Raw genomic sequence first — 19,554 nt, 5'->3', positions numbered from 1 at the left:
TGGGCACCGGCCGGGACGGGCTCTCCCGGGACGCCGCCGGGGCCGGGTCAGGCTCCGGAAGGAAGAGCCTGGCCGGCCAGGAAGTCTTTGGGCCGGATAACTTCCGATGGCCCTGCTTCCCCGGCCGTGGAGCCGTCTGAGGCCCTCTCTGGGCTGAACCTACCCGGTAGGCGCTGTGCTAAACCGGCTCCACTCCCTGGTCCCCCAAATCTCCTCTGAGCTCCCTGGCTGGCAGTTGGGTTTAGAGAAATGATTGGTATGAAAATGCATTTATAGAGAGAGAGGGAAAGAAAAGGGATAAAACTAGGATTTACCTGTATCTCTTGTTCCTGGGTGGGACACCTCGTGATGAGGTTTGTGGGAGAGAAATGATGTAGCCATCCCACTAATGCCTCCCCAGGAGTTGAAGTCATTCTCCTAGGCAACACTGAGTTCAAATTCCAGTTCTGCAACTTGCCGTCTGTGTTATGGAAGGCAAGTTACTGGAACTCCTGAGCTCCAACTTGCCCTTCCCCCAAACACACTCAATACACCCCTATGCCATATATTCCATTACATCATTTCTGTGATGTGTTTGTGGTATAATGGCATATTTATATAGAAATGAGTACTGTGCACACGGTGTGTAGAGTACCTATGAGTCAAGCATTTGCCTAAGTGCTTTAAGTAGATACAGTCAACCCCGTTTTTCAGATGTGGCTACTGAGGCTCAGATACGCTAAATAACTTGCTCAAGGGCACAACTACTAAGTAGTGAAACAGGGAATCAGACCCACAATATATCTCTCATATCTGCATGGATATTGCCATCTCCCAAAAGCACTATGTAGGCAAGACTAACATTTTACTTAAATTCACAGACACCTGGGAGAGACATGTTATTCTCATCCTATTCATAGGTGAGGAGAAGGCCCAGAGAGGACATGACCTGCAGAAGCCTATGTATGCTGCCTCCTGTCTTCCTTAAACGTTTTTAAAATATTGATCTTCGAGAGAGGAAGGGAGGGAGGGAAGGGAAAAGAGAGGGAGAGAGAAACGTCAATCAGTTTACCTCCTGCATGCGCCCTGACTGGGGATGGAGGCCACCACCTGACTATGTGCCCTAATTGGGAATCAAACTTACTGCCTTTTGGTGTAGGGACGACACTCCAACAACTGACCCACATTGGCCAGGGCCCCATTGTCTTCTTTATTATTTTTTTTATACTTTTATTGATTTCACAGGGGAAGGGAGAGGGAAAGAGAGATAGAAACATCAATGATGAGAAATTTTTGATTGGCTACCTCCTGCAAGCCCTCTAATGGGGATCAAGCCCACAATCTGGGCATGTGCCATTGACTGGAATCGAACCCGGTACCCTTCAGTCTGCAGACAGACGCTTCATCCACTGAGCCACACTGGCCAGGGCCCCCTTGTCTCTTTGATAATCGTGTGCCTTCTCCCCTAGGACCCGCTATATCAGCACCGAGCTGGGCATCAGGCAGAAGCTGCTGGTGGCAGTGCTGACCTCACAGGCCACGTTGTCCACTATGGGTGTGGCCATGAACCGCACACTGGGGCACCGGCTAGAGCGTGTGGTGTTCCTGACAGGCTCTCGGGGCCGTAGGGCACCACCAGGCATGGCTGTGGTGACATTGGGCGAGGAGAGGCCTATTGGCCACCTACACCTGGCACTACGCCACCTGCTGGAGCAGCACGGCAACGACTTTGACTGGTTCTTCCTAGTACCTGATACCACCTACACTGAGGCCCACGGACTGGTGCGCCTAGCTGGCCACCTCAGCCTGGCAGCTGCTGCCCACCTCTATCTGGGCCGGCCCCAGGACTTCATCGGTGGAGAGCCTGCCCCAGGCCGCTACTGCCACGGAGGCTTTGGGGTACTGTTGTCCCGCACCCTGCTGCAGCAGCTGCGCCCCCATCTGGAAGGCTGCCGCAACGACATCGTCAGTGCGCGTCCCGATGAGTGGCTGGGACGTTGCATCCTCGATGCCACAGGGGTGGGCTGCACTGGTGACCACGAGGTGAGAAGATAAGCCGCCCCACTGGTGCCTCCTATCTGAGCTTGTGTACTTCCCCTGAGAGGCAAAGGGGTGGTTGGAGATACAGGCTTGGATTTCCATGCCAGTTTTGCCCTTTTCTATCCCTATGACCTTGGGTAAATTACTGAATCTCCTGAGTGGCAGTATCCTCATCCATACCAATGGAAATAATTATTGCTCAGGGTTGTTATAAGGATTAGAAAAAAATAAGAGAGCTTTGCACATAGTAGGTGTTCAGTATTGGCAATTATTATTTTATTTGAGCCCCTGGACAGCTCTGAGATAGGATGCATGCCCATTTCCTAGATGAACTAGCAGAGGCTTGACCAAGGTCACACACAAGCTGACAACCAGCCAAGGTACTTAAAACCACAATTCTGATTGCAAGTCCACAACAGGTCAAGGGTGGGGAAATGAGACACACACTAGGAGGGGAGGGGTGGAGGCTGTTCCATCATTCTTCCCTTTATGGACCCCTACTCTTTCTCTCCAGGGAGTGCATTATAGCTACCTGGAGCTGAGCCCTGGGGAGTCCGTGCAGGAGGGGGACCCTCGTTTCCGCAGCGCCCTGACCGCCTACCCTGTGCGTGACCCTGTGCACATGTACCAGCTGCACAAGGCTTTTGCCCGAGCTGAGCTGGAACGCACATACCAGGAGATCCAGGAATTGCAGGTATGGTCTGGGTTGGGGGTAGGTTGGCAGATCCTGTGAGGTCTTAGAGATCCCAGGGAAATAAACTATGAGCACTAGAATCAGAACACATCTGCCTCCTGTCCCTGTTTCTTTCTGTCCATTCTGAGAAGTCCCTCTAGAAACCCCCTTTTGGCTCTCAGGCTGCCTCCGTCTGGGGAAAGGATAGGTAGGGGCATTGGAAGGCAGACGTTGGCAGGGGACAGGACCCATCCCGAGTGGCACCTGCCGTCTGCCCAGTCCCCCAGCTGGCCCCTGGGGTCTCTGCCTTGCTCACAGTCTGTTTCTCCAACCCAGTGGGAGATCCAGAACACCAGCCGTCTGGCAGCTGATGGGGAGCGAGCAGCCGCTTGGCCCGTGGGCATTCCAGCACCATCCCGCCCAGCCTCCCGCTTTGAGGTGCTGCGCTGGGACTATTTCACTGAGCAGCATGCTTTCTCCTGTGCTGATGGCTCGCCCCGCTGCCCTCTGCGTGGGGCTGATCAGGCCGATGTGGCCGATGTTCTGGGGGCAGCCTTGGAGGAGCTCAACCGCCGCTACCACCCAGTCCTGCAGCTCCAGAAGCAGCAGCTGATTAATGGCTACCGTCGCTTTGATCCTGCTCGGGGTATGGAGTACACACTGGACTTGCAGCTGGAGGCGCTGACCCCCCAGGGTGGCCGCCGGCCCCTCACTCACCGGGTGCAGCTGCTACGGCCACTGAGCCGCGTGGAGATTTTGCCTGTGCCCTACGTCACCGAGGCCTCACGTCTCACTGTGTTACTGCCTCTGGCCGCGGCGGAGCGTGACCTGGCCCCTGGCTTCCTGGAGGCCTTCGCCACAGCAGCTCTGGAGCCTGGCGATGCTGCAGCCGCTTTGACCCTGCTGCTGCTATATGAGCCACGACAGGCCCAGCGGGCAGCCCATGCAGATGTCTTCGCACCTGTCAAGGCCCATGTGGCAGAGCTAGAGCAGCGTTTCCCCGGTGCCCGGGTACCCTGGCTCAGTGTACAGACAGCCGCCCCCTCACCACTGCGCCTCATGGATCTACTCTCCAAGAAGCACCCGTTGGACACGCTATTCCTACTGGCTGGGCCGGACACGGTGCTCACGCCTGACTTCCTGAACCGTTGCCGCATGCACGCCATCTCCGGCTGGCAGGCCTTCTTTCCCATGCACTTCCAGGCCTTCCACCCAGCCGTGGCCCCACCACAGGGCCCAGGACCCCCGGAGCTGGGCCGAGACACGGGCCACTTTGACCGCCAGGCGGCCAGTGAGGCCTGCTTCTATAACTCTGACTATGTGGCGGCCCGAGGGCAGCTGGCAGCGGCCTCGGAGCAGGAGGAGGAGCTCCTGGAGAGCATGGACGTGTACGAGCTGTTCCTCCGCTTCTCCAGCCTGCATGTGCTGCGGGCGGTGGAGCCGGCGCTGCTGCAGCACTACCGGGCCCAGACGTGCAGTGCACGGCTCAGCGAGGACCTGTACCATCGCTGTCGCCAGAGTGTGCTGGAGGGCCTGGGCTCCCGCACCCAGCTTGCCATGCTGCTCTTTGAGCAGGAGCAGGGCAACAGCACCTGAACCCACCCTGTACCCCAAAACCCTGGCCTGGGGGTGCTTCTCCCCAACTATCCGGAGCCACCTGTCAGCCTCCCTGGACTGGGCTGGCTGGCCACAGCCTCAGACTCCAGGACAGCCCACTGGCCTCCTCTCTCTGGCTTTGTGGGTGCTCAGGCTCAGGAGAAGCCCCGTGGGAGGTGCCCTCAGAGCCACCCCTTCCTGCCCCTGACACTGCTGACTCAAGCTGTGGCCTCAATATTTATGTAGTGCAGTCGCCTGACGCCAGGCCTGCCTCTAAGTCCAGGGGCTGGGCTGTAGATGACTTGTTGGGAAAGGGGGGAGCTGAGAGGAGGAATGTGGGGTGTCTCCCAGCTTCTCCCCTGTGGACCCTGATGAAGCTCTCTGCCTTTAATAAACTGGCTGAGTGTGGACTGGTGATTCTGGGTTTTTGAAAGGTAGGCAAGGGGCAGGGAGAGCTGACAGTGAGGATGGAAACTCTGTCCCGGCTGGGCCTGGATTTCCTTTTCCTGGGGACCAAGTCCTGCATATGCCCAGCCCCGCCCCAGCTCCCAGCCTGGTCACACATAGACACAGAGAATTCTTTATGCCTCTTTATTCCTAATTTCGTCTGCACTTATAAAACCAGACTGGAGACGCAGGCCTGAGAAAACTTTCTCCCCCACCCCCAAGCTCAGCCAGGGTCTGAAAGGTTTGCCTACTCCTTGTAGAGGGGACTCTGGGGGTGGGGATGGGACAGGGGGAATTGGGAGCTGGGCCAGGCCTGCTGGGCCATCCGCTCCCCCTGCCTCCATGGAGTGGGCCTGGAGAGGGGCAGGAAGTAGGAGAAGCCCAGCAGTCCCAACTCCTGGGAGCCCGCCCTCTCCTGCTGACACTCTAGGGCTGAGACCCTGGCTGTCACTGAATCACCCACCCCCATAACCCCACCCATCTTCTATATCTGTACTCCCACCCCCACCCTGTCCTCCCTAAATATATACAAATGTACAGAGGGTTCCACCCCTTCTGGGGTTGGCCACTTCCTCCACCTCCCTCTCTTCTCCCCTCTCTCCTCCACAGGGGGCCATGGTCTGCTCTCCAGCTCTCCCCAGGCACCAACCTTGGGAGGGGATATGGACAAGAAGGACCCTTGTGCGAAGCAGCTGGCGCCAGGGTCGGTGAGAACAGGAACTGAGTGTCTTCCCAGTGAGCACCACCCTCTCCCCGTCAGCCTTGGGCTGCCCACAGGCCTTCTGTCCTGGGAGCAGGAGGAGACTATTTTGGGGATCCAGGGAGGAGTCCCAGATGCCTTGGTCCTTTTAGACACAGCATCATCCTAGCAAGCGAAGTCTTCAAAGAGGCCTCCTGCAGGGCCGTGTGGGTGGTGGTGGTTGGGGAGCAGGTTGCTGGCTCCCCCACCTTCAGCCCGGCCCCGGCTCAGACAGGGACTCTGCAAGGTGAAGAGGGAGAGTTCAAACCATGCCCCCAAGCGTCACACAGCCAGCCTTTCCCTGTCCCCTGTGGCAGAGGCTCCAAGGGAGCCCAGGAACCCCTCTCAGGCTGGTACAGAAACCATGAGGGTGCTCAGTCCCGGGAGAAGGCGCTGGCTGCATCCTCTCAGGGCTCATCCTCACCTGCTCCTTCAGCTCCTGCAGCCCCAGGGTGGAGATGCCCCCAGAGGAGGTCCGCAGGGGGGTCTTGGGACGACGCCACACCCTCTTCAGTCGGTCCCAGGACACCTTGGGGTTCAGGGTGAGGGGACAGTTGTGGGCTCGGGAAACTTGGTAGAGGAGAAGGGCAGTAAGGAAGCGGGGGAAGAAATATCCTGGCATCTCTCCCTGGTATTGGTAGAGGAGAAGGGCAGACTAGCCAGGTTCACCTTATAGCACTTGCTACCCAGCAAACCCCAACTAGGACTCCCCGACCCTCTTCCCCCACCCCCTTCTCCTGACTTCTCAGCAACTTCAGGCCTTCTAGTCAGTCAGGGGGCCCTGGCAAAGAACCCAGAGCTTGACTTCCCGGCAGCCGGCTCCCCCAGGAAGCCCACACTCCCCTCAGCTTTTCCCACAGGCCCCCTCCTCTCCTCCGCCAGCTGTGTGGTGGCCCCCCACAGGCCCCTTCCTTGCCTCATAGATGTAGTCGAGGATCTCCAGCAGTGTGAGGATGCTGGCCCCGATGAACAGGCCCATCTGTCCCCCGAGGTCTCCTGGGGATCATGAAAGCGGGGTCAGAAGGAGCAGGCCCAGCTGACCCATGCCCATGGAATCTGAGCCAGGTCTCACCCAACAGGGCTGACAAGCCATAGGCTGCTCGCTGTTCCATGGCCTCGGAGGTCAGTGCTTCAAAAAAGACATCTAGGACCAGGAAGTTCTCCCTGCAGAGGCAGGAAGCAGAGTGTCCATGTGGGATCACCTTCCAAGGAGGTGGCTGGCAGGGACATCCCAGGTCCAGCAGATGCTGCTCTGAGGCCCCTTGTGCAGGGAAGCTGGTGACTACCCTCAGACACCCCAAGGCAGTGAGGGGAGGCAGTTCCAGATACATGTGAGCTTCACACTTTGAGGGTTATCAAAAGGCCTGGGAGAGCAAGAATGCCTGGGCCTGCAGATTCCCGCCTGTCTTCTCCTCCAAAGCAGCAAATAGTGTTCATGTTGCCTCATCCCTATCCCTCTCTAGAACCTTCAGTGGCTCCCTATTGCCCAACAGTCCACTCCAAAATTCCTCTTCCACACTTCCAAGACTGCCCACGATCTGTTGCACTGTGCCTTCTTATTAATCTGCTTTCTTACCTGCTTCTCGTCCCCTTCCTACTCAGGCCAATCTCCACACCACCACACAGTTCTCTAACTGGGATGCCACCCCTCTCTCCTCCTTTCTCCTCCTCTCACAGACCCAGGCTCCTCAGAGGCCCAGCTCATGCCTACCCTGCTTCCCTACCCCATGCCCATTAATCTCTCCTGGGGCCTGAGAAGCATACCACACCCTCACATATGGGCTCATCCACAACTTGTGGCGTGGGTTTTGTATCATAATCATCTGTCTTCACAGGACCCGGCACTGGGCCTGGCACCCACAGGATGCTCAGCATTTGTAGACTGGCTGCCGGGTGCCAGACCCAGTGTTCAGTGTGGCCCCTCCTCATTCCTCTCCCAGTCCTTCCAGTTTCTCTTCCTCAGCACAGCATTCACTCAACATGCATTTAACAGCCCCAGGTTGCTGAGGAAGAAAACACATACACGGGGGTTCTAAAACAATGGGTGCATGCAATGACAGAGATAGGGTGCTATAGCAGGTCAAATGAAAGGCATGTGGACCAACAAGGACTTCCCCGGAGGTGGAGACAAAGGATGTGACTTGGAGGATGGGTGGGGGTTAGAAGAAAAGGACTGAAAGCATTCCTGGCAGAAGGCTCATTATTAACAAAGATCCAACCTACTCCCCGTCTCCATCATGCACCGGGTGTGAAGGTGGCTTCCACCACACACACATGCACACCCGAACACGCACATGCACACACATACCGTATGTAGGTCTCATTGCGGTTGTACTTCCTGGCCAGGTACCGGGCTGAACCCCTGTTGGGGATCCTGACCATGGAGATTTCTTTCCCGTAGCGGGTCAGGTTGCAGGGAGTAGGACAGAAACATGGGCCCTCGGAGCCCCCACCCAGGGAGTCTGCAACACAGAGGCACCAACTGCAGTGGGGGTGGGTGGGGGGGTGGCCCAAAGGCCCACCAGCTGCAGAGGCTGTCCTGAGGCAGCCATGCCCACACTAAGGGCTTTTACTGGCCAGCACTGGCACTGCCTAGAGGACACTGGATGGGGGAGGGGGGGAGGTCCCTTCCTGGACCAGCTTCAGGCTACCCAACAAAGCAGATGAAGACAAAGCTCCCGGCACCCTCCCACAGGCTTGTCCCTCTGTCCCCAGCTCCCTGGGCAGCAGGGAGGGGGGTCCTCATCGCTCAGAGCTAATCAAACACATGAGGCCTCAGACACACAAAGGACTTGGAGAGGAAGCTGGGATGAATGGGTGGATGGATGAGTGGATGGATGGAAGGACAGATGGAGAGACAAGAGAACAAGTGGATGGACAGGATTTGTATGCTTAGTAAGCTGGGTTTTCTCTGTTCACACCTTCAGATCCACTCTCCATTCTCTGTCTTTCCCTGTGCCCACGAGGCTGAGCTCTGCTAAATGTGTCACCTGACTCCCTCATCCTCTGGCTTTGGGTTGGGAGGCCCCAGCAGGGTCAGAAGGCCAGGAGGGGAGAGATACCAGGGTATTTCTTTCCCCGCTTCCTTACTGCCAGGCCATCGTGAGCAGGGCCTTCATTCCTCCTCTTGTGACCACAGCTCCTGCCCATCAGCCCTCTCGGACAACCACAGCTCTCTCTGTGAGTTCCAGGGGGCTCCCCTCCTGCACCCATCCAGGCCTGGGGAAGGAAAGCCTGCTGGTGTTGATAGTTCTGTGAAGTCTCACCATCCCTTGTGGTTTACTTATCCCTGCTCACACACCTGTTCCTTCACTAGACACCCTTCACCCACCCCTCTGACTGCCACAGTTGGTGTGTGGAACAGGGAAGGCCTCAATGTGATTCTACTGCCTCAGCATCTCAAGCCCATCACTTCTCTCCTCCCCTGGCCACATCATCTGGGTTATTGCCAGGCTCTTCCGACTCACCCTGCTTCTAGTCTCACTCCACACCTATCCATTTCCCACATGTAATCAGAGTCACCTTCCTAAAATCAGATAGTATTCTTGCCTTGCCTTAAGCCATTGTTGGCTTCCCAGAGCCTCCTCTACTCTTCCCCACCCCCTCCGCTGTGCTTTGCCCTCCAGCCACACTGATCTTTCAGTGCCCCAGACATACGCTTTCTCTGGCCACAAGGTCTTTAGCATGCGCTCTTCTTACTGTCTAGAACATGTCCCTTTTTCACCTGGGTGACTCTGACGTACCCTTCAAGTCTCAGTCTCTGTCACTTCCTCTAAGAAGCCCCTCTGCCTTCCCAGGTGCATGCCCTTCCCTGGGGCCTTGTAGAATCTCTGAGGTTCCCATACCTAAGGACTAACACACTGTGTCTTAATGCCTATCCACAGCCTTGCCACAGTGAGCTCTGCCAAGAGCAGGGCTCTTGTTCCCATGCACACACCAGCACAGGCTGTAAATGTCTGTTGAATGAATGAATAAATGAATGAATGAATGAAGTGCAGATCAGACAGGACCTATGGACAGATGGGGCCTGTCTTACCCACACTGGGAGCCAGCAATGCATTTTTCCTTACACCAAGAAAGGAGTCATTTCACTTCCCCAGAGAGGCAAGCTCATTCTGAACCAAACCTAGAAGTCTGGGTTCTCTGCAACCCCTCACCCAGCTGCCTCCACTTACCCAAATGTTCACACCTGCAAAGGTCTTCAGACCCCTGGAGGTATGGGATAAGGCTCAACCCCCAGGAAGAACCCCCAGGAAGAGACTGGGAGGAGGAGAGCCAAGGTTGTTAGGTGAGGGTAGACAGAGAGGTGAAGAGGAGGGTGATGGAGAAGCAGGAAAGGGAGCAGGCAGCACGGACCCAGTGTGTGGTCGGCACATTCAATGTAGATATTTGGTGGGCAGATGGTCTCATTGCCTGAAAGGAGAGAAGATTATTCCTGGAGTCTACGGTTCCATCTCCTCTGTCCCACCCCATTCCCAAATGTGGGCACACTTGTGCATGCACACACACGCCCAAGATGTACATGTTTGCACACACACATGCAGGCATGAATGTATACATGCTTAAGCATATAAGCATGTAAATGTACACATGCATATAGACATACAAACATGCACACTTGTGTGCACACATATGCAAACACATTTATATACATGGATTGAAACATGTGCACACAACCCCCAGAAGTACACAGGTATATATGTACATGGTCACGTGTATGTATAAATACATGTCATCTATGTGCATATGTTAAAACATGCATAAAATCCCAAATACACACACTCACATGGGTATAGACATGCACACATGTTGCACACATGCACCTGCCCGTGCACATGAGCAGTCCTCTGCCCCTGGAGGTTCTGGAGCCTGGCAGGGTGGCACAGAGGGTCGACAGGGTGGTGGGTGCCCACCTGGCATGTGCACCATTCGGCAGTGGCAGCGCTGAAGCACGGCCTCCTTTTCACAGCGCAGCCGGCAGGCAGACACACTGTAGGCCGAGTAGCCCTGAAGCTCAGGCTCCCTGAGCCCGCTCTCCGCCCGGCAGTTGCCCCAGGGCTGGGGCAGATAGGTCAGCTGCAGAGGTGGGCATGATGGGGTCATGCCCAGGAGTACCATCTGGCCCTCCAGTGCCCACAGCCCCAGCAAAGTCCATGGGTGGACTGGTGGGCTGTGAGCTGGGAGGGCAGGTCTGGTCAGCATCCCCTCTACGCCCAAAGGCCCAGCCCCGGGCCCAACCCAGTGCCCAGCTGGAGGTGATCACCCGCTGTTCCTGGCAGGACACGAAGGTCTGGAAGCCTGGGGACACGCCGAAGCCCAGCTGGTGGATGTAGGGTGGCTCCTCCTGGCTATGGATCTGCACACGGATGCCAGCCTCAAACGATGTCTCATCTGCACAGTGGAGAGGGGGACCTTTGGAAAGCCATCCTCGGCAGCTGGCCCTGGCCAGAGTCCCCAGGGCGGCCCTGTCCCTTTCCCGCCTGCGTACTTGTCTCTCTCCAGATGGGCAGGTACTCCTCCTGCTGGATGTCCAGCATGATCTCCAGGCCACTGCCCATGCCCCCAGCCCGGCTGGGAAGGGAGCTCTGCGGGTCTGCATTGAAAGTATAACACTTCCCATAGCGAGTATAGACCTGCAGGGTCAAAGAGAAGAGAAGGGGAGATGGAAGGAGAGCTAACACTCCTTAGGTTTCCCTGCACCCCTTCCCTGCCTGGGCAAACCTGTCCCATATTCCAGGAATCAGTCTACAGCCCAGCCTCTCACCTGAGCTATATCTTTTCTGCTGACATCCTCCCTTAGATGTTTGAAGGCATCCCTAGCTTAACAAATCAATAGCAGAACTCTTGACATCTTCCCAAATCCTGCACCCCCCCCCCACCATTCTCCTCCTCTGAGTGAAGGGCCCCACTATCTACCAAATTTCTCAAGTCAGAATCCCTGAAACCTCCCTTTCCCTCACCAGCAACTGTCGTGGGCAATTCTACATCTGAAATCTATTTAGAATTCATCCACTTTCCTTCCACGTTGTGTCCCCCTTTCACCATCATTGCCCACCTGGCCACAGTGGGCCTCTAACTGCTTTCCCCTCGCCCATCCTTGCCTCTGCCTCCAGGCCGTTCACACAGTAGCCAGGGTGCTCCTTCCACCCAAGTCGCCTGTTCGCTTAAAGCCCAACAACGGCTTTCCATTCCCTGCAGAACAAAGCCCAACTCCTTCCCTCACCTGAAAGTCTGCGTGTGACGTGACCCTTGCCTACCTCTCCTGCCACTCTGCCCCCAGCTCTCTGACAAATTCAACCTCATGGTGCGCCTTCCTTCCTCAGACCTTTGCTCACTGGGGTCCCTCCCCTGGAATGCCTCCCCCTCCCATTTTGGCAGGGCTAGCTGTTCACCTCTTAAACCTCAGCTTAAGCGTCTTTCCTCACCACACACTCATATACCACACACGTGCACAGTTCCACCTCCACCATCAATCAACATGTTTGTTGATTTGCTCAAAGTACTTATCAACACCTGAGATGATCTTGTTTATCTGTTTGTCTCTTAGTTCAATGTCTAACTCTCCCCCACCAATAGACTGCACCTGCCTCAGTGGGGGGGGGGGGGGGGGGGCCAAAAAGTTTTTTTTGGGGGGGGGGGGGGGGGGGGGGGGGGGGGGGGACAAAAAGGACTCTTTTTAAAAAAATATTTTTTTATTGATTTCAGAGAGGAGAGGAGAGGGAGAGAGACAGAAATGTCAATAAGAGAGAATCATTGATCAGCTGCCTCCTGCATGCCCCACACGGGGGACCGAGCCTGCAACCCAGGCATATGTCCTGACTGGGAATCCAACCGTGACCTCCTGGAGTCCACCGCAGCCATTCAGCCACACTGGCTGGGCAAGAACTGTTTAATAAGGAGTTACTGCAGCGCTGAACAAAGCCCATCTTCTAACTCTGCAGAGAGTTCTCCAGCATAGGCACCAGATGGCACTAGCGCCCTGGGGATGGAAGTCGAGGCTCCGCTGGGGACGTAGCTGTGGTGGGGATTTATTCAGCAGCTGGGGTGGGGAGGAGATTGAGGGAGAGGTGGATGCAAGTCCGCCCCACCCCCCATGCCCGCCTCACCGCACAGAGCCCCCGTGTCAAACCCATCACAGGCAGCACCTTCCCTGGGGGCCAGGGGTCGGCGCACTCAATCACTCTCTCTCACTCCGCCTCCCCTCTCCTTGGGAACGTTGCTACACTGGCAAAACTGGGAAGAAGGCATGAGGCATGTAAGGGAAAAGATATCCTAAATGCCTCAGAGGGAGGGTGTAGAAGGGAGAGGGGTTGGGTTGAGAGCAGTGGGAATGAGGATCTGGTTGTGGGACAGGGTTAGGTCTCCCATCCTCACTAGGTGAATCGCCTTGCTGATCCTCCCCTCTCACACCATTCTTCCATCATCCTAATACGCTGCCTCAGGTTCCTAAAACAAAACAAGCGCCATGCATTTACAAAACAGGGCCACATCCACTGCTGCCCCATTTCACCCACTCAGCAACCTGGTATCAGGCCGGTTGAATTAGCCAGATTATTACAGACAGGAAACCGCAGCTCAGAGAGGTGATGGGATTTGCTCAAGGGTCACACAGCTCATCAGTGGGAGGAGTATAATTCATCTAGATGAGGGTGCCCGACCCCCCCCTCCACCAAGTCTACTCTCAGCCCTTGTTTCCGCCCCATTCCGCTGACGTGACCCAACACCCATCCCCTTTTCTCTACTCTCTACACCCTCCTCACTCTTTCTTCTCCAGATCTGCTGCCTCTCAATTCCTCACTTCCTCGCCTGTCCCTTCCCTCCTCCTTCTGCACCCTCGCTGTCTTCTGGGTTCCAGTTCTTGACTCTGTCTGTGTCACCCCTGGCCAACTGCCTTCCATGTGTCCATCTGTGGGGCAGCAGTGGACATCGCTGGCAGTTCCAGAGCCTCTCTCTGGCCCAGGCACTGTGCTAAACGTGTAGCATATGCTTTCCAATTGCATCCTCACAACCACCCTATGTCCAACAGGTGAGGAAAACGAGGCTTGGAGAGGTGGGCTGATCTGCCGAAATCTCCAAGATCAGTGCTTCTCAAACTTCAATGTGTCGATGTGCACACAGAGCACCTGGGGATCTTGGTAAATGCAGATTCTGATTGTGTTGAATGTGTTAGGGGGCAGGACTGAGATTCTGCATTTCTAACCACCTGCTGGTTGCACTTTGAGGTGAAGAGGGAGAGTCCAGCTAGACTGGCACTCTCACCAGAGAGAGGGGCGCCCTGAAGGGGGCTGGGTGCAAGCTATCTGGGCCCCCCAGTGGTGTGGGAAAGGCAGAGGGAATATATAAGCATTCGCCCCCAATTTTAAAGCACCCACCCTCTTCCTATTCCGGGCCAAGATGTTGGAACCAGCTTTTGCTGACGCAGCCAGTTTTAAGTATACGCTCCGGTTGAGAGGCTAAACAAGGCATGAGCTGCATGGGAACCAGGGTAGTAAACTGCTCACTCGTGTCTCCCAGCATGCTGCACCACCTCGGCAGAGCCCTGACTGCTGGCTACTCGTGGTCTTCCCACATCTCAGCCTCACCCGTGGGACTAAGGACTGTCTGAGGCCAGGAGCCCCACTTGACCATCTCGGCATCCCCAGAGCCCAGTGCAATTTGCAGAAGGAGACATGAGATGGAGGGAAGGAGTGCAGAGTGAACACTATCAAACAGCCCCACTTAGTACCAGGTCCTGTGCTACGTGCCTTTGATCTGTTTTCTCCTTTGAGCTGCCAAGGTAAATATTACCTCCACTTAACGATGAGGAATCTTAGAGAGGGACAGTGACCTGGCTAAGGACATACAGCAAGTAAATGACAGCAGAGATGCAAACAGAACTGAGCCCGATGCCAAAACAGAATGCTTATAAAACGCCTGGTAGTGTTCAGCAAATGAATGACTCAAGTAGGTTTGGGCCAACCTCTCTACCTGATACCTCCAACAGGTACACACAGACACACAGCGCATGACCCTAAGCTCAACCCTGTGCAGGGCCAAGCCCATCAGGGAGGCTTTGGCTCTGATGGCTTTGGAGGGGAGTGGTTATCTGGCACCCCTGCCTCCAGTTGGCTGTGCAGAGTGTGTGTGACAAAGGGAGAGGGGTAGAAGGACTCTGAGTCTGATGTGTATACTTTGCAGGAAATGGACAGGCCAGACTGGCAGGGCCAGGCCACCTGCACTGCCTGGGTCAGGCCCGACTGCTGCGCAGAGCAGAACGTTGCTCTGGAGACGGCCCCTGGGTCAGGCAGGCAGCGCAGGTGGAGCCGCCAGCTCCTAAGTGGCAGAACATTTGTGGCAGCACAACCACCGTCTCTTCCATGGAGACGGCACGGCCACTCAGGCACATGGTCCCACTGCTGGCCACTGCTCTCTCCCCCTGGACAGGCCTGAAAGGAGGGCATGTGCACAGGAGCTGAGAGTCTAGGGCTCAGCCATGGGAAGGGGCAGGTTCCAGGCCAGAATGTGACCCGATGGGTCAGGGGCTATCTCCAGATCGCCCACCACCAGCCCTCTGCCTCTGTGTGCCAAGCCAGCTCAGCCAGGTTCGGTGAGCCTGAGTGGGGGCGGTGAAGGATTGAGAAAAGACAGACAAGGAAAAAAAGCTGGGTCTCGGTGGGACGCTGTCCTCTCTGATGGAGAGCTAGCGACAACGTCTATAAGCCGTGTCTTTATTTTATAGCCAGATTCCACGAGGCAAAGTAAGGGCGTGGTCACAACGTTCTCGTGGGTTTCAATCTACTTGATTACATGCACCTGAACTCTATCAAGCCCACCTCACTCAGCTACGTGGGACCCCAGGTTCGGACCATAAGGTCAAGCTTACAACTATAGTCTTTGGCTATAATTGTGCTGGGAGGGCTTTGCCCTCCAAGCTGGGACTTGCACGTGGCTTTGCCACGAGAGAACCATGCCCTCTCATTAGTCTGAGGCTTGAACCTGTCCAAACACTGTGGCTGCTCTCCACACCTCTGGACCCTGTCCCCATCCCAGACCCCACCTCATCCCTCAAAAGGCCCTCCTCTTTTCTGCCCTTCCTTGCTCTCTGCCTTAGTTCCCAGGTCCACCCCTCTGGCCCTAGGCTGAGCACATGGCCTCCCAGAGCCCTCTGGCCCTAGGCTGGACAGCTGCTTGATGAGACTCTGTCTGCGCTGCATACAGACCCTTGGGCCCTCCACCACCTTCCTTCTGGCTAGCCCCTACCTGTCACTCCCGGATCACCCCCCTGTAGTGTTAGCCTGGACCAGCTCTGGGTCGGTCTGTCTCCCTGGCCTCTGTCCCCCGATCTGTCTGTCTCTCAAGTCCCTCCTCCTGGCCTGTCTGTTCTCAGCCTCTAGTCCATCTGGCCTGTTTTTCTGTCCCTTGCCTTTTGTTGGCCTGTCCATCGCCCTGGCCTCTGTCTTTCCCTCCCATTGGTCTGGCTACCACCACCCCTCCCCCACCACCTGGCACCCTGTTCCTTTGCTGTCTATATCTCTATCTTATTTGCTTTCCTCCTTTCCTCTCTATCGCTTAGTCCAGCTGTCCAGTGTCTGCTTCTTGTGTTCCTCTGAGACTTTTACCTGGGCCTGAGGCTGCTCCCCGCTCAAGCCAGGAACCCCTCCCTAGGTGTGCTCCCCTTCTTCACCTGGCCCTCTCTCCAGGTCTGCCCCAGTCCATGATCAGGGGTTGGGAGAGATGTAAGCGGCTTTTCTCAGCCCCCTGACTTCCGTCTATCCACAGCTTCCATTTCCCCTGGCTGGCTTGGCTGTGTTTTCTCCCATCCCTCCCCATCCCCTCATCCTCCCGGCAGTCACAGAGACCATGGGGTTAACAGGCAATTAGCAAGTCCAGGGCTCAGAGCTGCGAGGGAGAGGGCCCAGCCTCCAGGAGATAAGAAGCAGCCAGGAGCAGCCGAGGCTGGGCTAATCCCGGAGCTAATCTGCAGCCTGGGCTTTATCTCTGCTGCTTTTTGGGCACCCTGCCTCTGCCAAGGCCCTGGCACAACACCCCCCATTTTTCCATGGCAGCTTCATTTCCCCCAAAATTCCATCAGCCCTCTGCTGCTGCAGTCCAGTCTCTTACTAGTACTTAGGCCCCTGGGATCATTGCCCCTCAGCCTGCAGTGCCCTGGGGTCCAGTGGAAGGGGGTGCACCTGCATATGCCCTGGATTGTGACTAGCACCCCCAGGTCCGAGAGCTCCCAGCCCAGTTTTACTCAGGGGTGGCACAAGCGTCCAGGTTCAAAGCCTCCTTCTCTATTCTCACCAGGGGCAGAGGAAGAAAGATGGCACCAACTCAAAAAACCTGGGGTGTCTGCACGGGGGTGGGGGGGACTTGGAAGTCACTCAGTCCAAATCCTCGCTGTACAAAGGCCAAAACAGAAGCCTAGAGACGCAAGGTGCTTATCTCAGGACACACAGAAAAAAGGGGGGCAAGTTCAGAATGAGAACCCAGTCCCCCCACCCAGGGGCCCCAGCTTTCTCCACTAACCGCAGTCACCCCTGGAGAGTCAGGAGAGCCTGGTCCCAGCTCCAGCTCCACCACTGACAGCCTGTGTAAACTTGGTTAGTAAAGTGATTTATTGACTTCTTTGGACCTCAGTTTCCTCATCTGTCAAGTGAGGACAGAAATTCCTGCTTGATTTATTTCACAGGGTGGTTGTAAGTCTCAAAATAGACGATATATATGAAAGCCATTTGCAAAGCGAAATCATATACATGATGCCTCAATATTAGTATATTAAGAGTGCTGTAGAGACCAATAAGAACCAAAGTGGGACAGAGATCAACCATTGCATATGGAGCCAGGAATGGAGCCACATAAGCTCATAACCTAGGGGCAGGGCACAAATCTTGAAGCCTGACAAACAGGGTTCAAATCCTGACTGCCACCAACCTCGAACGAACAACCTAGGTTTGTGGTTTCACCTCTCTGAGCCTCGGATTTCTCATCTGTAGAAGGGGAATAGGATTCCTCCTCCTAAGATTAGTCACGAGGATTAGAGATCAGTTCAGAGTGATACATAGTAGGTGCTCAAGAAAAGGGGGAGCTTCTTGGGCAACAGCGCTTCCTGCCAAAATGGTGCAGCCACTTTGATCTTGGATCCCACCAAACCCCCTCTCACAGGGCCTCATGCACCTTGGCAAAGGCTCTCTCTGCATTTTGGGAGAGACAGCGCTTTCGTAGAGGACAGAGCTCTGCCAGAGCAAGACCCCCAGGCTCTGAGCTCGGGCTCCCCCACAAGATGGGAAGCAATACCGAGGGCACAGGCCAGAGGCCCAATGTGGTTCACACGTGGGCCCTGCCCTTATTGTCTATAGGATTTGGACTCAGTCATTTTAACCTCTTGCATCCTCCATTTCTCTTCTGGTAAAATGGAAGTAATAATAGACACCCTTCAGAGGTACTTCGAGGGAAGAAACAATGTACATAAATAAGAGCCACAGCTAACATTTATTTAGCCTCACTCTGTGCCAAGCACAGTCCTAAGTGCTTTATTAACTCCTTAATCCTCACAAAAACCCTAAACTGGAGGTCTCTAATCATTTGCACTTTACAGACAAGAAAGGAAGCCCAGAGAAGGTAAGGAGCCTGCCAGGTCACGCAAGTGTAGTGGGGCTGGGGACCAGGCAGTCTGCTGCTGAGTCTGTGCTCACAGCCACTGTGCGATGAGATACACCTGGCCTTGCACCAACAAACAGTAGGTGCTCAAGAAACAGTGTGTGTTCCAACAACACCTATTAGTCCAACACTTGAGCCTGTACAGTGTGTCAGGTGCTGTGCTTGGTACTGGGGATGATCCAGAGAACAAAACAGACAGCCTCTGCCCTGAAGGAGTTTGCTGTCCGGCTGCAGAGACATTCATTCATTCGGAAGGTGTTTATTGAGCACTTACGCTCTGAGCCAGGTGCAAAGCAGTGGGCAACAAAACTCCAAGCGCACAGGCATAGACAGACCATTACTAGCAGTGACTGGTGCTATGATGGGGGGCTGGTACCAGTCCTCTGACAGTGGAACCGGGGTTCAACTGGGTGGGAGAGTAAATAAAGCTCCTTAGAGCAAGCCCAATCGCCCACCCAGAAAGGGCATCAGACCATGCCAGAGTCAGACAGAGGAGAATACCCACTCCCCAAGCAGGCCTGGCCCCCTCCCTTACCACACGGCCAGCACAGTCCCCCAGCCCTCACCTCCACGGCCCCCAAGTGCTTTTCACGGTGACTTCCTCCTGAGGTAGAAGTGCTGTGGGTCGAGGAAATGGGCGCAGCAGGGTTTGTTCACATCTAAATGTGGGAGCGGGGGTGGAAGAAAAGTAGGAGCCGGGTCTAAGCCCTGTGACTCAGGCTGAGGCTGAGCTGGAGCTCCGAGCCCCAGAGAGCTTGGGGCCGGGCGGGGAAACCCTGACCCCAGGTCAGCGTGCGTTTCCACCGGAGAGGAGCGCTCAGGACCGCCGGGCGCAGGGAAACAGCCAAACCTATTCCCAGGTAACAGTTGCCTAGGCCTTAAACCCTAAAACGTCAACTTTCCAGGCGGGAATATTTTTAATTTGTAACGAGGTCTTTCCCCGACATTCCCGCCTCTCGAAGCAAAGTTATGCGTTAGAGTTTTGCTTACACCGTGGAGCACACATCCCCAGGCCCCCTTCCCTGCCAACCACACACCCACCCCCTTTCCCCCCTCCCCACCGCTCCGACCCGGCGGGAGTTCAGGAGCCCAGACTGAGAGGTGGCAGTGGTAGTGGCTGTGGCGACTGCGGTGAGTGGGAGGGTGTACGCCACTCAGGGCCCCACTGTCCCCACCGCCCCCCAATCCCACAGACACCCTGGGGCCCAGACCTGGCCAACCCGCCCCAGAGAGCCGCACCCAGCGCCGCGCGCTCCTCTCCGCCCCTCCTCTCTCCCGCGGGGCAGGCATCCATCACCGCCCCCGAGCGCCCTCCCTCCCGTCTCCTTCGGGCTCCTCAGCTCTCCTCCCTGGGTTTGCCTCATTTGCATTCCCTCGGCTCCCGGCTCCTCGGCAAAGTGACCTCCGCACACAGCGGCGCCAGAGGCTTCCACTGTGGGAG

The 19,554-nt window shown here is 55.9% G+C and overlaps 3 protein-coding genes across 3 annotated transcripts in view; 1 reads left to right on the top strand and 2 right to left on the bottom strand.

Annotated features, from left to right (window-relative positions):
* The window catches only part of TMEM198 (transmembrane protein 198), a 23,960-nt gene extending 7,815 nt beyond the window's left edge, over positions 1–16,145 (bottom strand). Inside the window, exons 1-2 of the mRNA XM_014531078.1 lie at positions 16,138–16,145; positions 9,411–9,420 (exon numbers count right to left, since the gene is read on the bottom strand). The gene's annotated coding sequence lies outside the window, so the exon portion shown is untranslated. The remainder of the gene's footprint in view (positions 1–9,410; positions 9,421–16,137) is intronic.
* On the top strand, positions 1,375–4,705 carry CHPF (chondroitin polymerizing factor). Its single transcript, XM_005883476.2, has 3 exons — positions 1,375–2,022; positions 2,534–2,713; positions 3,029–4,705. The coding sequence occupies exons 1-3, from the start codon at positions 1,531–1,533 to the stop codon at positions 4,286–4,288; spliced, it is 1,932 nt and encodes a 643-aa protein (XP_005883538.1). The 5' UTR covers positions 1,375–1,530; the 3' UTR covers positions 4,289–4,705.
* Positions 4,811–19,554, bottom strand: part of ASIC4 (acid sensing (proton gated) ion channel family member 4) — a 23,304-nt gene continuing 8,560 nt past the window's right edge. The window contains 9 exon segments of the mRNA XM_014531065.1: positions 4,811–5,714; positions 5,899–6,003; positions 6,391–6,470; positions 6,547–6,638; positions 7,783–7,936; positions 9,831–9,887; positions 10,388–10,550; positions 10,738–10,865; positions 10,963–11,107. Of these exon segments, the coding sequence (XP_014386551.1) occupies positions 5,601–5,714; positions 5,899–6,003; positions 6,391–6,470; positions 6,547–6,638; positions 7,783–7,936; positions 9,831–9,887; positions 10,388–10,550; positions 10,738–10,865; positions 10,963–11,107 (1,038 nt within the window). The 3' untranslated portion in view covers positions 4,811–5,600.

Source organism: Myotis brandtii, unplaced genomic scaffold (assembly GCF_000412655.1).
Source record: "Myotis brandtii unplaced genomic scaffold, ASM41265v1 scaffold79, whole genome shotgun sequence".
NCBI lineage: Eukaryota > Metazoa > Chordata > Mammalia > Chiroptera > Vespertilionidae > Myotis > Myotis brandtii.
Note: the sequence above shows the minus strand (reverse complement) of the source record. Positions and strands in the feature narration are given on the sequence as shown.

Bases quoted from the DNA above. Each gene is read 5' to 3' on its own strand.
- CHPF (XM_005883476.2), top strand. From the start codon at position 1,531: ATGGGTGTGGCCATGAACCGCACACTGGGGCACCGGCTAGAGCGTGTG. The intron at 2,023-2,533 runs GTGAGAAGATAA...CTTTCTCTCCAG, and splicing joins GCTGCACTGGTGACCACGAG to GGAGTGCATTATAGCTACCT. The intron at 2,714-3,028 runs GTATGGTCTGGG...TCTCCAACCCAG, and splicing joins AGGAGATCCAGGAATTGCAG to TGGGAGATCCAGAACACCAG.